The sequence below is a fragment of the Melanostigma gelatinosum genome (assembly GCF_949748355.1).
Source record: "Melanostigma gelatinosum genome assembly, chromosome: 20".
NCBI lineage: Eukaryota > Metazoa > Chordata > Actinopteri > Perciformes > Zoarcidae > Melanostigma > Melanostigma gelatinosum.
The window spans coordinates 5,294,736-5,312,501 of record NC_136653.1 but is presented as its reverse complement, the minus strand read 5'-3'; the positions used below and the strand labels follow the sequence as shown (position 1 = coordinate 5,312,501).

Here is a 17,766-nt window from a genome sequence, read left to right as displayed (position 1 = left end):
AGCAGAAATCTACCTGCAGTTTAAACCCGAACACATGCTAGTCCCATAACTTCCTCCAGCACCTCCTCTGACAATACAAATACACTTCAACTGTCTGCGGACTGTTCTGTATCTGTTAGTCATATAGAGACCGGGTTAGTCTGGCATGAAAAGGTAATTTACTCTCCAGCCGTTGTCTCATCTGTATAAAGGGTAAATGAAAGGACTTTGATGTATTCTTCATGTGCCCTCGCCGTGTGTCTCTGTGTATCACTGCAGTGAAGAAGAACTCTGGTTTCTCCGATGTGGCTCTGGCCGGCCTGGCCAGCAAGGAGAACTTCAGCAACGTCAACCTGCGCAGCGTCAACATCTCCGAGCAGATGTCCAACAACAGCGCCGTGCCGTACAAGAAACTCATGCTGTTACAGGTCAAAGGTCAGTGGAGTGAGCAGGTGGCTCAGACCATAGACAGTCAGATGCACCTGCACCCACAACGGGGACTTTTTCTTTTTTCTGTACCCTATTTGGCCACTCACTGAAATCCCCTAGGGGTATAATACCAATTGCCCACATTTTCACAGGCCTGTCGTTTCATGAATGTAAGCCAATAGTATTTAGTGAAAACGTTAACAGCGGTCTACATCCAAGTTCACATTTTAGGCTAGCTTAACTCCCCTTTAGTTTAATTTCCTTCCATCCTGTGAGGAAAGGGTGCTAACCTCTGTGCTGCCTGTTTCCATATTACTTCACAAAGTAATTATAAGAATTGCAACTAGAGAGGGAAATTAGGGCAATAACAACCATCCATGGGCTAGGTTGTAATAGCACCTGCTACTCGAGTGACATCTTGTGCATTGCCGTTACCAGAGCGACACCACTAGCGTTAGCTTGGCTGATGAACATAACAGCACTGTTCAGAATTTGGAGTTCAAATTCAGCACACTTCAAAATGAAATTGGACGACCGATAACTTTCTTTCTTTCTTTTAAAGCGACTCAGCCAGAACGCACCGTACTGAATTTGTGGACGCTAACCCAGCAGCAGTTGAGAACAGGGACCAATGGTATAACCAGTAGAGGTGTAGGAACAAGTCCTTGAACTTGGAAATGAGTTAGCAAGTTCCGGCTCCCTCGTCTCATAGTAAGTGGGGTTGTTAAATGGGTTTTTGGTTCAACGTCTGAAGTAAGGTTTGTTCTTCGATATAAAATATGTCAGCGACTGGTGTTATAGCCTCATGTTAGCGTTTAACTTCTGCCGATTGCATTTACGCTTCAGCTATCATAAAGGAGGCGTTCATTTAAGATCATCCTGTTGAACGACATACTTAAGTATCTTGTTTGAAAAGTTGTTTACCACGGAGAAGTATTTTTTCAATAATCCAAAATCCATTGGAAAAATCCAAGGAACTATTCCGATGCTAACTTCTGAGGTTGGCCAACAAAAATACGTCTTCCTTGCACCACTCTATAAGGATTTGTCCTGAGGGGGCACAGAGGCCATCGTGTCACACGAAGAAATATCCATCTTCTGTTGAAAGCACAACGCTTACAGAAGTAAGATTGAGGGCGGTCTCTTTAAATAGACATACTTGAGGATGCAACATGTTCACTAAACCAACAAGCTAGCCAAGCAGGAAGGGATCCCAAACATCTTTTTAAATGAGGTCGTTTGTTTCGCGAGGCAGCAGTTTGACCAGCGATCACATTCGGCTGTTTAAGAGGACAGAAGAACACATGGCTGCTGTCTTACACAAAGCTTTTGGAGGATGCCGCTTCGAGAGCGTCCTTTCAAGAGGATATCTAAAATAGGAGTCGGGTCTATTTTGGTGTCTTTGCACCACCTCCTCACGTCTGCCGGTGACAGCTGGCTCTTTAAATCACCCCCCCCCCCAGGTCACCTCACACTATCCTGGGCTGATCCACTGTCTGTAATCCAGAGCAGTATGGGGGGGGGGGGTTAGAAGACTGGCCGTCCTGACCTGACGGTGTTGAGAGTGGTGCGTTTAGAATAGCTGCTGCTTAGATCACCTGAAGAGTCACTGAGGCCCCTAAAAAACCCTTATTTTAGTTTATAACAAGCAACATTTATGATTTAATGTAGTCAACAAACTGTCCTGGCTACATGAATTAGCTGGAAGGAGAATTCATAGAGATGGGTACTTGACATGGCAGATACACGTCCATACATGTACGGGCCAAATGTCCCCCCGACACCCCCAGTATGATAATCCAGGCATGCTGATTCAGAGCGGTCACCGATAAGCCACCTGTCCTGTGTGTTGTTGTCCCCCCCCCCCCCCCCCCCCCCCCGCCCATTTAACACCAGGCCGACGGCACGTCCAGACCAGGCTGGTGGAACCCAGAGCGTCCTCCCTGAACAGCGGTGACTGCTTCCTACTTGTCACGCCACACCTCTGCTTCATCTGGACCGGGGAGTTCGCCAACGTCATCGAGAAGAACAAGGCGAGTCCGGCTCTGGAGCGCTGCCAAATGAATACTAACTCGGATAGACGCGCGTTTCGTTCACATGGACACAGGTGGAGTGAGGGCAGGGTCATGTGGGGCGGGCTTAACGTGCAGGATGTAAACACACAGCGCTGGGACGAAGCAACGGTGGCACAGCAGCAGCAGAAGAAGTGTGTCGACTGAAAGGAAGTGTGTATGTGTGTGTTTGTGTGTGTGTGACTGCGAGTTGTGGCAGGAAACAGAATCAAAACAAGGCTATTGTTCAAAGACTGCTCTGCTGACCTGTGATTGGCTGAACAGAGCGCTGACCTCAATTGTACGTAGAAGGACCTCAATTTTTATCAGGGGTTGTTTGAGTTTAGGTCATTAAAGTTTGTAGACTCGTCTTCCTGAGTAGTGAACTTGAACTCAAATTGATATTTAAAAAAGTTTATTAATAAAGAACCTCTGTTTTTGGAATCAACCAAACTCATCTGTATAATTTAATACCACTTCTTTTTTTTTCAGGCTTCAGAGTTAGCTAACTTCATCCAGAGGAAGAGAGACTTGGGTTGCCGAGCCAACTACGTCCAGGACATCGAGGAGGGCGTCGGCACGCAGAGCCACGCTGCCAAGGACTTCTGGAAGATTCTGGGGGGGCCGTTGAGTTATCAGTGTAAGGATTCGTATCTGGCGTAATAAACCCAACCTCGAGGAAAACAGTCCCCAGAGCGATGGAACTCAAGCTGATGGCCTGGTCTTCTTCTTCTTGCAGCTGCAGGAACACCAGACGAAGACGAGCTGTACGAGGGAGCCATTGTGGAGACGAACTGTATCTACCGCCTGATGGATGACAAACTGGTCCCAGATGACGATTTTTGGGCCAAAGTGCCTCGCTGTTCCCTGCTCAACCCCAAGGAGGTCAGGTCACCTGACTGGAGGCTAAATGCATGTTAAATGTGTACAGCTGTAAATCATACAGGGATCTAAAGGCCTCTCTGTGTCGGGTTTTAATATGTTGTACTTTGGTGATTTAAAACAATGCACTGTGGGAGAGAGCTAAGCCTGCTGCTACTGTTGGATTGGAAAAATAAGGAAGACCATCTGTGTTTCTGCGCAGGTTTTGGTGTTTGACTTTGGCAGCGAGATGTACATATGGCACGGAAAGGAAGTGACGCTGGCACAGAGGAAGGTGGCCTTCCAGCTGGCAAAGCACCTGTGGAACGGCACCTTCGACTACACAAACTGTGACATCAACCCGCTCGACCCGGGGGAGTGCAACCCTCTCATACCCAAGTACGGAAACATATACTTCATCATTATGTGTTTACAATGGCTGTGGCTGAGGAGAGTTCACAAACTTTAAAAGGATAGTTGGTCGTAGTTAGTACGAGTAGGATCTCGTGATGTGGGGTTGTATGAGATACTGCTCCATAGTCAGTGTTTTATCTACTGGAGGTGGAGTTTGGAGAAACATACAAGAGCACCAGCACGGGAGTAAAGCAATGGACGGCTGTGGACGGGGGCAGCATCAGAATGGATCAGTTTAAGTCTTCTAAACTACATTTAGAAGATGTTCTGCTTTACCTTGCTGTCAGACGGCGCTTTCCACCAGGGAACTGAAGCAGAGACTTCTATCTTACTAAGCTCTCTTCAGAGTCACGAGACTCGATGAGTCATTTTATCTCACAGCACACAGGAGTTGCTGGTCTACCGCTGCCTCCATCGGTTTGTTTGTTTGTGTTATTAAGTGATTTTGGTGATTCCGAACGAACCCTTCTAAAATACTAAAGTCACACAACAACACAAACTAGCTAACAGATCCAGGAAGCAGTAGACCAGCTGCTGCTGTGTTCTGCGAGGTAAAATTATGTTTTTGTCAAAGGAGTCTTGTGGCTTGAAGAGAGCCTAGAGAGATAGTCACAGCTTCAGTACAAGTGAATGCCGCAGCTACTGCTACTGCTACAACAGTGTCTAGAAAACCTTTGATTGAAGCATATTGTCCCTGCCTGATGCATCCTCCTCCCCCTAAAGGAAAGGTCAGGGCCGACCTGACTGGGCCGTGTTCGGCAGGCTGACTCAGCACAACGAAACCACCCTGTTCAAAGAGAAGTTCCTGGACTGGAGCAACTCCAGGAAAACACCGAGCCCCGCAAAAAACAACGACCACATCGCCGATCAGAAGGTATCAAAAAAGTACTTCAGTATGGTCAAAGTCCTGTGACTATAACCGATGTGGCGATAATGTCGAGTATGAAATGCCCTTTCACCCCAGGAGCAGGCCACCTCCGATCAGCCCCGTGCCTACGACGCCTCCCTGATGCTGCCCGTCCATCAGGTGCCCGTCTGCACCAGACTGGACGGGTTGGACGTGGGCCGGGGCTACGGCCTGGTGGAGGCCGAGGAGTGGCGCAGCTATGAGATCAGCACGCTGGCGGTGGAGGTGTGGCACATCCTGGAGTTTGACTACAGCCGCCTGCCGCGCCAGAGCATCGGCCAGTTTCACGAGGGAGACACATACGTGATGAAGTGGAAGTACATGGTCAGCGCTGCGGGTCAGTGTCCTCGGTTACTGATGAGATCATTTGCTTTAGAAGCCACAACAAGATCCTAGTTTTTAGTTCCAACTGCTCGTCAGAGTTCTGTAGTTTCCCAGTTGAAAACAGGAATCCTTCCTCTGGCCCTTGAAGTTGGCCCATTTTAAAAACGTCCAGGAGGACACGAATCATGCGAATTAGGAGAAGTTGAGAATGAATCAAATTTGCTCTTGTATCGTCCTTATTAAGATGATTTAAGTATATCTATATGAGATATAGCCTTCTGCTTTTATTTTCTCTACTATATTAAAGGCTTCTAAAGTGTCTGATTACCCAGGAAATTAATAAATTGAATTATTTATTTCTTCCTTGTAAGAGGATGTTCCATTATTAGCTGTCTGAACTTGATTCCAAAAATATAAATGTTTGCAAACCGTACAAAGTTGTACTGTGATGCTATATGCAGCATTGCGACTAACACCCTCTTGCCGTCAGTGGGGAGGAGACAGAACCCGGAGCAGCAGAAGACGGCGGGGGCCGGGAAGGAGAAGTGCTGCTACTTCTTCTGGCAGGGCCGCAACTCCACCGTCAGCGAGAAGGGAACGTCGGCGCTGATGACTGTGGAGCTGGACGAGGAGCGGGGAGCACAGGTACGTGAAACAGTGTGCGTGTATATGTGTGCCAGGACAAGTCGAAGTCATTATTTTCTACGGATAATTGTGTGATCTTTACTCCACCTCCCGTTTTGTTTTCCTCTTCCTCCAGCTTCAGGTCCAGCAGGGTAAGGAGCCTCCGTGTTTGCTGCAGTGCTTCAAAGGAGGGATGGTGGTCCACTCGGGGAAGAGAGAAGAGGAGGAGGAGAACTCGCAGAGTGAGCCTGCATTACTGATAAACACACTCTGCTGCTGCGCCATCATTTTCAAATAAGACTGATTCTCACTATTAGTGACAAGCTACACTTCAGCCAAGAATTTCTCTTTAAAAATATACATTTGACTACTGTACGTCCCCCTGTCCCCCCCAGGTGACTGGCGTCTGTACTGCGTGCGGGGGGAGGCGGAGGTGGAGGGCCACCTGCTGGAGGTGGCCTGTCACTGCAGCAGCCTGCGCTCCAGGGTCTCCATGGTGCTGCTGAGCGCGAGCCAGGCCCTCATCTACCTGTGGCACGGCTGCAAGTCTCAGACGCACACGCGGGAGGTGGCGCGCACCGCCGCCAACCAAATCAAACGGCAGTAAGTGGAACCTCGATTGTCTTCCCCCTTAAAGTGGCGCCAGAGGTTCAATTTCAACTAGCGGGATCGGCTCGATTTGACTTCCGACTACAAATAACCAGAGCACTTCCCGACACCTTTGTTGCTGAGATGAATCCTCTTCTGATTTGTTCTCCTGCCGTGGTCATCAGCCAGTGTGACATGTTTGTCCTTGTGCAGTTGTCCTCTGGAAACCGGCCTCCACAGCAGCAGCAAGGTGACCGTCCGGGAGTGCGACGAGGGAGCAGAGCCCACGGGATTCTGGGAGCCCCTCGGTAGGAGGGACAGGAAAGCGTACGACTGCATGCTGCAAGGTGGGGGAGCCGATGAGAAGCCCAATCCTGTTCTCTCTCTACCGTAACCTGCTGCGGTTGGTGTAATTAACTGCTTTGGTTGACCTTTGGCCCTCAGACCCAGGGCGGTTTAACTTCTCACCACGTCTGTACCAGCTGAGCAGCAGCTCAGGGGAGTTCGCAGCAGTGGAGTTTCTTTACCCCGCCAGAGACCCCAAGGAGGTCGACTCCATGCCCTTCCTGCAGGAGGATCTTTACGCGGCTTCCCAGCCAGGTACACCTGCATTGTCCTACTGCAGATGTGGAGGCAATAACTCTACCTTGTGTTTAGAGGGCTTTTCAACATCATCAAAGATGATTCACATGTCCAGCTGACCACAGCCTCATTTGTTGGACTTTACTGTGACTTCATTTGTGAATAGAATTTGTTCTGAGTGAGACATTTTACGCTTTGTGTTACTTATCGACTAATTTATATATCAGTATATATGCCAAAAGCTGAAATCAGCTAATGTATGTGAAGGTGGTTGCCTATGGGAAAGTGTGTGCAGCTAGGAGTCAGGTGTGTGTGTGTGAGTGTGAGTGAGTGTATCCATTAACACCAGCAAGTCATCCAAAACTCTAAATAATGATAAGCGGCCGTTTTATAAACTCGTCCTCCCACTGACGGTCCTTGTCTTCTGCCCCTGATGTTCAGCCCTGTTCCTGGTGGACAACCACCATGAGGTGTATCTGTGGCAGGGCTGGTGGCCGCAGGACAGCGAAAGCCCCGGCTCAGCCCGAACCCGCTGGGACTCGGACAGGAAGTGTGCCATGGAGACAGTGCTGCAGTACTGCAGAGGTACTTCATGCTGTTATTAGACACAGAACACACTTTCACCTACAACTGCATAGGAGGGCTATTGAAGGTGGAAGAAATGCATAAATACGGAGCCGGGAAAGGGAGGTAATGTTCTGAGAAAAAACTCACAAATTGTACAGGAATAAAACTTGAATATTCTCTGATATCCACAAATATACACGAACAAAGGTGAGTTCTTGTCAAGGAACCACATCGTTTCACGTTGCAAGGGTGAATCGACCTCATCACCAGCGACGGTCTGACTTCGGTTACATCTAAAGTGTTGTTGTGGTAAGGGCGGCCTCTGAGGGAGGCAAAGGTCCTGAAAGATGCAGACACGCATTTTCTTTCATGTATCTCTGTGTTATTTTCCAAACACGATGCAGACATCAGTATGCATTGTGCGTTGTCCTCATGTTAGACATGTTTTATTTCCACATGTCCTCTCTGATAAACAGCATATTGTTTCGTTTCCACAGAAAAGAATGAGAAGAAGCCTCCCAAAGCGTACCTGATCCACGCCGGTCTGGAGCCGCTCACCTTCACCAACATGTTCCCCAGCTGGGAGCACAGAGAAGACATCGCTGAGATCACTGAGAGGGTGTGGATCAAATCTCATTATCTGAGGCCTCCCGGGTACATCACCTGATATGAGCCAGTGCTGCTCAGTGCCTGCCTGTAGCCATTAGTGTATATACTGTACTGAACACACGTGCACGAAAAGAGACTTTTATGAATATAGGTCAGTCCAGGTGTAAGACATGATCCATAATTTGCGTTGAAAAGTAATTGTGTGTGTGTGTGTGTGTGTGGTCAGGAGGCTGAGGTGTGTAACCAGATTATCTTAGTGGAGGACGTGTTGGCCCGGCTGTGTAAGACCATGTACCCACTGGCAGATCTTCTGGCTCGGCCGCTGCCTGAGGGCGTTGACCCTCTTCGTCTGGAGGTTTATCTGTCTGAAGAGGACTTTGAGGTGAGAACCTGCAGTCTACACACTGTCTCTGATGTTACTCTAGAGCAGCGGTTCCCAAACTTTTTAGGCCACGCACCCCCTTCTACATCCCGACCGGGTTCACGCACCCCCAATCCCCCCCCAATCTCTCCCCCACCCCCCCCCCCCCCACACACACTCCTTAAAAAAAAAAAACAACTCTTCCTGCACCGTGCCTTCTGAAAGGTAACGGACGTTCATCAGAAGATTGGCCAGTCTACAGACAGTCTTGACGAGTCTACTTGCAGAGAGTAAAACTCACTCTTCTTCACGCGACCGACTAATGTAGCCAGGATGTCTTCGGATAAAGCATCGATGCGCGCGACAGTGTTGTTGGACACCGGGATCACGTCCGTCTTTTTCGCTTCTCTCTCTCCAATCATACATTCTGCCATCTCTTTAACATTTGTTTCCCTCTCCACCACCGCCTCTCCTTCTCCCTATTACAACACCAAGTTGTAATATATACCTCATAACACCCCGCCACTCTCGGCTCATACCTCCCCAGCAACGAGCACATCACCCGGTCACAATACCTCCAGAATATCCCCCGGGTGAAATCCGGGACTTGGTGTTATGGTTCAGAGTGGCCGGCGCTCACCCGTTGGCGCCGGGACGCGAGGTCTCCAGCCGCGAGGCACCCGATCATCAGGTCTGTCAGCCCTCGGAACAGGCCGCGGGTCAATAACTTGTGGGTGGCGGGGTAGAGGCGAGGCAGATCACAGAAAAATAATAAAGTCTAAAGTATGGCAAAGATATGTTGATGAGAAAAGTATTTGTAATGCGTCAAACACAAACGTAATCAGGGAGAAAATACGTTCATGGTAAAACGTAATTGAGAATGCATTTTAGTTTTGGGGGAACGTAATTTTTAGGAGACAGGACTGCACCGCCATTACATTTTTCCTCTCGCGCACCCCCTAGAGGCAGCTTGCGCACCCCCAGGGGTGCGCGCACCACACTTTGGGAATCCCTGCTCTAGAGCAGTGATTCTCAACTTTTGGGTCGCGGACCCGTTTTCAGTGGGTCGCGGGCCTTTGCCTGACAAAAAAAGAAAGTGATTTTATTTTGAAGGGCATTTTTTATGGAGTTGAATTATTCCAGCATTTACGGCACTTGTTCAGCGGTGCAGGAAAAATTCACAGACCAATGCGTTGTGAATCACATCACGTGATGAAGCTCAGCCAATCAAATATGAGTATTCTGACACGCTTCCTGACTCAGTGAGATGTACACACGCCGTGACACACGGGGAGAGACGAGGATACAGAGAGCAGGGCAGGACTGTTGAGGTGAGAAAGTCAAATCACAGGACGATCTCCAAATGACCAGACTCATAGAGGTGAATTCGTCAAACACTAATTTCTCTTTTTAGAAGATGAGAAAAATATAATATTGTGGCCTTTTCACTTCATCCCGAATGGACTGAATTTAAAGCTGCAGGGCATTTCAGTGAAAATAATCTTTCTAAAATGAATTTCGTTACGAAATTTATTTTTTAATCCAGCCGTTATTTTACTTGAAATGAATTGACATTTATTTTGTATTTCTATGTATTATTTATAATCCATCCAGTTACATTTGAAAAATTAGAACTATTTGTTAAAATATAATTGGTGTCCTTTCTTTATTTGATTTGGCAGTTGTTGACGACACAGAGACGTTACTACTACTAGACGTCTTGAATATAGTGGTCGTGGGTCCCGGCTTGTCATTAAGGGGTGATGATGGGTCCGCAGCCAGACCAGTTGAGAACCACTGCTCTAGAGGTGCCACATGTTTCTTGCCACCTAATGTCTTACCCTCAGCAGGTGGCTGAGTAAAAGCTCTAATAAAGTCACTGTACACCCCCTGCCCAGCACCAAATGACAAGCAGAACTAGTTTCCTACCTGCAGTTGAACAAAGTGGAGCCTTTAGCAGCTAAAGAGTCAAATATTTGTTGGTGGAGACCAAAAACGGAGCTAAAAGAGTGAATGAAGGACTTCCATCCATGAGATGGAACGAAACACGACTACAAATGAATGCTAATGTTGCTCTGTGTTTGCTGGATCGGCAAATAAGCAACTGTTGCTAACACAGCAGCCTTATCAACTTGCCCATAAGAGGTGTGATTGACAGATCGTCATGACCCCGAGTGGCCACAGCAACTGCACTTTAAAGCAATACTAATCAGAGTGATATACTGTTATGTATTTTGCACCTTTAAATGATAAGACTGGTGTTTAACATTTACCTTATTGCCAATAAATCCTCATGGAAACTGAGGAACAGAAGAGAGGAATAAGACTTCCCAAGCAACTCATTCATCGTTGGTTTTGGTCTTTTCATTGGATTTATTAACAATAAGGAGAATATGCAATAAGACGGCCTTCATCCTTTAACTTTGAGCGTTCATTGTGTTTACTCGAATATGACTTTCAGGAAGATTCTTGTTTAGAAATACTTGAAGTTATAGAAATATTATGGATCACTTTCTGGGAATATTTGATGTTCCTTGTGTGTTATCTGTGGCTATATGCATCATTCAGCTTTCACCTTATGTTCATGGCTCGCTTCCTCTTTCTTTTCCCAATCTTGTCTTTCATCATATGCATCTTCTTGTCCTTCTGTAAACGTATTCATTCATTCATTCATTCCACCGTCCAGGGTGTAGGGGCTTATGGGAAGGTGAGTCCTCTGGCTTGAGCATGGATGACCTGGACTGGTGCTCCTGTTGCACAGCATCCTCACTCAACTCAACCGTTGTTGTTTTTGACATTTTCTCTGATAAAATATCTAACTCCTAATTAGTTCATTAGCATGCTGTTGACTCACGTGTTGACGCCGTACTGAATCCTGGAGATCTGAGACTGTGTTTTACTGGAGATGCCAGCTGAGGAATGAGTGTGTTCTCCATCTCACTGACGCATGAGTGTGTTCTCACATGTCACTCATGCCTCGCCATGTGAGCTGCAGGACGTGTCGCTTCTTAGAGATGCACCGACCGATGGGGCGCCGCTCTAAACCGGCTGGTCGTCGGCTGATCTGTCATGACATCAAATTGTCACACGTGTGTCACATGATGATTTCACTTGGCGTAACAGCGGCACAGACAGTAACGTCTCACACACACATTATGTCATAAGTGTGAAACTTCTTCAACGTGAGATTAGAAGACATTAAGCTCGCAAACTTTCTCAACATGGCCGGTAGAGAAACGGCCTTAAAACATTTGAAAAACGATCAACATCAAAGTACAAATAAAAATAAATTTTTCTTTGTTGGTATTATGTTGGCATATATTGTTAAATAGCTGCCCAATATGACTGGCGATGTGTCATCTAAAGAAAATCTGAGATCGGTGCGTCTGAATTTGAAATCTCAATCGGTGGTTTGACTGTGATGTGTGCTCCCACAGAAAGCCCTGGAGGCGAGCAGAGAGGAGTACGGCGCTTTGCCTGGCTGGAAGCAGGTGAAGCTGAAGAAAGCCAAAGGACTTTTTTAAACGGGCTGAAAGCAGAGAGCTGACCCGAAGACACCGGGACGTCCGGACACGACAGCGGCTCGGGAGCTCTGCTTACGGAAGAGGCGATCACGTTTCCCGCCAGCTTTGCGTTGGTGTTTCGGTCGTATAAGCAGGAGACAAACGCACCTTAAGAGAAGTTTATTGAATTTAATGTTAATGTAAATATGTACCATACGCAGAACAGCCCAGTGCCCTTACAGTGTCAGCCATGCAGCAGTCTGAAGAGTGGGACCAGGCCTGTCAGCCTGTTCAGCACTCTCCACTTCAGACGCTCTGCTTCCCTTATGTAGGTTTGCCCATTACAAATCATTTATATTTATCAAATCCAGTTAGGATTGTTTTATTTTGTAGAGCTCCATTAATATTCACTGAGCTAGAAACCATGAATATTGAGGTCTGTGTCATATGTTGATAAATACTGGAAATCACAGATCTCTCGCTGTACAGCTCACCGCTTGCTGTTTACAAATCCAACATGCAGCTTTGTTATTGCGTCAGAGGATACAGGCCGATGAGATGATGTAATGCGTTTGAATATTTCTTTAGTTTGAATCCTCCAGTGTATAGTGCCTTGCTTTGTGTACAGTTTCTATACAGATCCTAGTCTGCATTTTGGAGACTTTTTGTGATATAAAGAAATATTAGAGAAATAAACAATGAAAGTTAGAAAGTCTGAGCCTTTTCTCTCTCTCCATGGTGATGCCACAACTCAAGCACACATGATATACTGCAGATACATATTGTGTTCTTAGATCCGTAGCATGAGCCTCTGTATGCAGCCGACAGTAGTTAGTATATTCCAGTAGAGGGCAGTATAATACTCATTTCTGTGGACTCCAGACATGAGTGGTGCGGACGTTCACATTGAAGTCATGTGATATTACTTACATATTGTATTAGTAACACTGAACACTGTATTTCTATGTGTTCTACAGTCAAGCGTACCTGCTGTACATCAGCTTCTTTTTCTGTGGTAAACTTGATTATTGACCAAATGGAAATTAAAGAACCTAGAAAGACTAGACGGGTTAGAATATAAATCTATCAATATAGGAAAGCAGAAAGAAAAACACCAAATGATGTTTTATTTTCAACCTTTCCTTCTTATGGTGCACTGGGGTGATGATTACCTCAATCTATAACTTATTCATGTCTCCTATTCAGATGAAACATGTTCATCGAATGGAAAGAAAAGCTGAATGTAATTCACAGCAGACATGTTGAAGAACAGCTGAGACTGAAGCAGCTCACATTCTATTATGTTCACATGTCACAGGAAGAAAATGAGCTTCATGGAGCAAACATGTCAGTCTTACAGTCTGTGTATTATATCTTAATATCTAAAAACCAGAGGTAAATGTAAGTACATATACTCAAGTACAAATTTGAGGTACCTGTACTCGACTTTAATATTTTTATTTCATACCACTTTATACTTCCACTCTACAATTCAGAGGGAAATATGGATGAAAAATGAATTGTATACTGTTTGATACAGCCATGGTGTTCTGCCAAACTGCACACCAAGTAGTTAGAAGTGGCTCCATCGTGACCAACTATAACAGTACAATAATACATTTAACATTAACATGAATACATCAGCAGTATTAATCTCATAATTAAAGGGGCCATGTCTTTGTATTGATTACACTAAATTTTGATAATTGAAGTAGATTCTGCTAATACTTTTGCTGAATATACTTGTAATGAAGTATTCTCACTGTGGGGTGTTGCGTTTTCCCCCACAACTACTATTTCATTTGTTTTCTTTTTCGCAACACAAACACGAAGAATGTGGATTTTAAAAGAACTATGCAGCTCATGTTTAATACTATTTCAATTAAATTCAACCTGGCTCATTTTGTGCAGTTTACCAACAAATGTCATGATGGAGAGGTATCCATACATACATACAATGATGCATGATGGAGAGGTATACATACATACATACAATGATGCATGATGGAGAGGAGCGCTGGTCCTTCATTATTATCTTGGTATTTGTTTCCAAAGAGTGAATGAGAGACAAACTGCGTTTGTGTTGCTTAACTTCAGTGACTTTAGAACATGAGACATATCTGCAGATAAAGTTATCACTGCATTAATGCTAGTAACAGTAAATACTGAGGACATGGCAGCTTTATGGATTCTGTTAAAAGCTCGATTACCTCCGCGGAGTCACAGGTGAAAGCTCCGATCCAACCTGTCAAACCTCGCAGCCTCGTTTTCCAGGCCGTCGTCCAACTCTCTCCACACACAGAAACGCGCGCTCACAAGCACACGCGCGTGCATGGAAAAGCTGTCAGATGTTCTCAATATCAGCCGTTGGCTCGCGTTGAGGAACGAGCAATTAGAAGGGAATTTCATGCAATCACACTAGAACAATATACACAGCGGCTTTCTGTTCCTCCGACTGTTGCTCAGCAGCTTGAACAGGCTGCACCGAGAATGGCAACACCAGAGAGAGAAGAAGAAGAAGCCTTTTCCAAAAACAAAACAAACAAATAGGTTGGCAAGGCGCTGCGCGGTTGTCGCTCTTCCTCGTGCGCATGCTCAAGTTGTTGGACGCAGAGTGTGCAGGATTACTCCGTTGCGCCTCCTCCTGAACTCACCCGCGAGAGAGAGTTTGATGCGCGAGACGGAGCGCATCCGCCCACCCGCTCCTCCACACCCACTCGGTGCAACATGCTTCAGCACCCACCCCCCCCCCCCCCCCATATCCTCCCTTTTTGTGTGTGTGCTGAGCTCCAACCAGCTTTTTCTTTTCATACAATCCGTTTTACAGGATGCAGGAACATGAATGTAGAAACACCACGACACACACACCTGTGCAGTACAGTATGTGGACACGCACACAGAATCTAGCAGGAGTACGACAACACTGCCTGGAAAGATGCAAAGTAAAGTGTTGCATAGAGTAAAACACTCCTTAACGTTCCTGTAACCTTTCATGACAAACCTCTAGTTCCCTTAACTTCTCCATTAATCTGACATCTATTTGCAAGGCAAAAAGGACGCATAGCATTCAGTAAACTCGTGTGTGCAGCTTAGACATATAGATCCACATCCACCCCACGGGCTATAGGATCAGATCCTGAGACATAAACCAGTTGGTCGTCTGACTGGATTAAGTGAGAAACATCTGAAACATACTGGAGAGCCGAACCATCAGGTGCTTGAACTAATATATTAAAACCTGCATTGTTTGCCTCCATGATTGCTTCCTAGCAGCCTTCTTCTTCGAACGAACACAACTGGGACCCACTCCAGGGGGTGAGCGGTGTCCTCCTTAAAATTCGGCGGGAGCTTTACAGCAGCCCCTAAATGCTGAGGTTAAAATCAGAGGTCAAATGACATGTAACTGCATGTTTATGAAAATTGTAATTGGGTTTACGTTTTTTTAAATTGGCAGAGTGCCCCTTTAAGACCAGAGTGCAAAGATGATTCTACTTTTTCATCCAACATCCACGATCATAAAATATAATACGTTTTGCCTAACAGCATATCATATGTATTCCAGCAGGTGCAATATGAAAATCCTGCTCAACCATTATCCAGTAATATTATAATACTTAATACTTCACTGTACAAGGAGTGCATTTTGCACTCATGCAGGGCTTCATTTGTAATGTATAGTATGTATATGTTGTAGTATTGGCCTTCTTAATGGATCTGAATACGACATCAAAAAGAAATGTGGGTTGGACGTTAACCTCCGCGACCTTGTTTAGTGTGTGACAGCAGCAGCAGCGCCGGGGAAAGGTGAAACTGTAATGTTTGTGATTAATTATTAGATATGCAAAGGGTAATTAAAATATCAGTCAATATTTACCGGGCCATATGCCACGGGCGCTTTTGCCGCCACGGCTCGCCTTTGAATTTTAATATCCCAAACGGGGGTGAGAGGCGCCCTTTGGCAGGTATCTCCCTAATGCTCTTAACCATCTGTCGACCCTCAGCCCACTTCCACACCAACATCATGTTTTGGTGATGATAGCGGTGTTAATTCAACACGGGCTTAGGTGCAAAGTGGCACAGTTGAGCTTTAGCACCATTTATTCCACATTATTTGCATTTGGCGGCGTGCCTGCCCAGTGGCACTGCTCCCCTCTCCTCCTCTCCTCCATCCCTCTCCTCCTCTCCTCCATCCACAGGAGATGACGAGCGGTGAACAATGAGAGTCCAAATAAGGCTTAGCACGTATTCTTCTGCGTGCTGTGTTCCCTTTCTGTTCACAGTTTCTATTTATGTGGATTATCAATTGCTCTCGGCATCACAATAGGGCTATGGGTTCCTCTCCTCTCCTGATTCCACCTCTCTCCTTTCCTCTCTCCTCCTCTCCTTATTCCTGCTCTCTCCTCCTCGGCTCTCCTGAATCCACCTCTTTTCTCTCCTCTCCTGATTCCATCTCCCCTCTGTCCTCTCGTCTCTTCTCCTCTCCTTATTCCTCCTCTCTCCTTGTGCTCTCATCTCCTCTTATATTCCATTTCTCTCCTTCCTTCTCCTCTTATCTCTTTTGCTCTTATCTCCTGTTCTGATCCCTTTAACTTCCTCTCCTCCCTGCTTCTCCTCTCTTCTCTTCTGCTCTCCTTGCCCTTCCTCTCTTTTCCTCTCCTCTCCTCCCTTTCCTCTCCTCTCTTCTCCCCTCCCTCTCCTCTCTTCTCCCCTCCCTCTCCTCTCTTCTCCCCTCCTTGCCCTTCCTCACCTCTCCTCTCCCTCTTTGGGTTGGAAAAAAGCTCGAATCCCCACACTTCCTGTCCAGAGTCTAAGAAAGCCACTTCAAAGACTGCAGCCTGAGATGATTTATGGGAAATGAATTTCAGAAAGAGGACTTTTCTTCTCTTTTCTGGTGCCCTGGGCTCTTAGTGGTAAGCTCTGCTTGTTAACCCAGATTTAGACCTCTACCCTGATGGAGCCCATAAAAGCTGGATTTATATAATGTGGAGCGCAGCCACGTGCCTCAGATCCCCTCGCTCGCTGCGTCTCTCCTCCGTCTCTTGTCCAATTTAGACCTGGACGTGACTTGGAGAGCTGGATGGAGGCTGTGAGCACCTGGGGCCCATCATCTCCGGCAGACCACACACCACAGTATGAGCTCTACAGACGTTGAGGTTTTATTCCTCAGGCTTATGATGGAATTAACCTACAGATGGAAACAAAATAAAGTAAGAGTAAGTTGGGGGCAGGGGCTGAGGATTCTTTTTTGACAAAATAATCTTTAAACTCGAGGTCCACTTTGTAGATTCTTCCAGAGCTTTCAAGTGCATCTCAACCTTGCCAGCTTCTGCTAAATATATGAATCATTTTGCACAAAATCTTCTAAAGTTGTTGTCTTCTCTATAGAAACACCTTCTTATGGCCTGTCAGCAGCTTTAACAGTGTCCACCAGTGAAAACAGTGAAAGCCCATCTAACAGACACTAATGGTGTCATAGTGAGGTCCATAATTAAAGGCATGGAGTCGATATCAGCCACTTTAATGTTGACTGATAGATTCACTGCAGAACTAGAGACAAACTGCTTTATTTCACGGGTCTGTAATGTCCCAATATTTCCTTTTTAATTCCTTTGACTTTTCCGAGAAATAATTTGTAAACGTGTACTAATGAAGGGGAAGACATCGCTGAATGCTTCATTCCAGCCCAAGTAAACACTCATGGTTCATTTATTATTGGAAACTTTGTTCTTCTTGTTGCTCTCATTTAGACAAAGGATCAGTTCACCAGCTGTGCACTGATTCAAAGACTCATTGTAAATAATTAACTGTAAGTTTACCATCTGAGTACTGAGGTCCCTGTTTGCACATATAATTCTTACCTTTTCAGATGAATTGTTAACAAAACTTGTCAATTATGAATTTAGAAGTAACAATACATTTGGTTGATCTCATAAACCACTTACTGATTCTTTTCATTATTAATCTGGA

General features: G+C 45.9%; 1 protein-coding gene across 1 annotated transcript in view; it reads left to right on the top strand.

The window, feature by feature from the left end:
- LOC306794040 (supervillin-like) overlaps window positions 1-12,501 on the top strand; it is a 53,983-nt gene extending 41,482 nt beyond the window's left edge. Inside the window, 17 exon segments of the mRNA XM_079291902.1 lie at window positions 259-414; window positions 2,305-2,441; window positions 2,952-3,099; window positions 3,199-3,344; window positions 3,544-3,719; window positions 4,458-4,608; window positions 4,699-4,978; window positions 5,456-5,610; window positions 5,726-5,831; window positions 5,985-6,192; window positions 6,391-6,524; window positions 6,622-6,777; window positions 7,201-7,344; window positions 7,824-7,945; window positions 8,162-8,317; window positions 10,983-11,003; window positions 11,734-12,501. Of these exon segments, the coding sequence (XP_079148028.1) occupies window positions 259-414; window positions 2,305-2,441; window positions 2,952-3,099; window positions 3,199-3,344; window positions 3,544-3,719; window positions 4,458-4,608; window positions 4,699-4,978; window positions 5,456-5,610; window positions 5,726-5,831; window positions 5,985-6,192; window positions 6,391-6,524; window positions 6,622-6,777; window positions 7,201-7,344; window positions 7,824-7,945; window positions 8,162-8,317; window positions 10,983-11,003; window positions 11,734-11,820 (2,483 nt within the window). The 3' untranslated portion in view covers window positions 11,821-12,501.
- The last annotated feature ends 5,265 nt before the right edge of the window (window positions 12,502-17,766 follow it).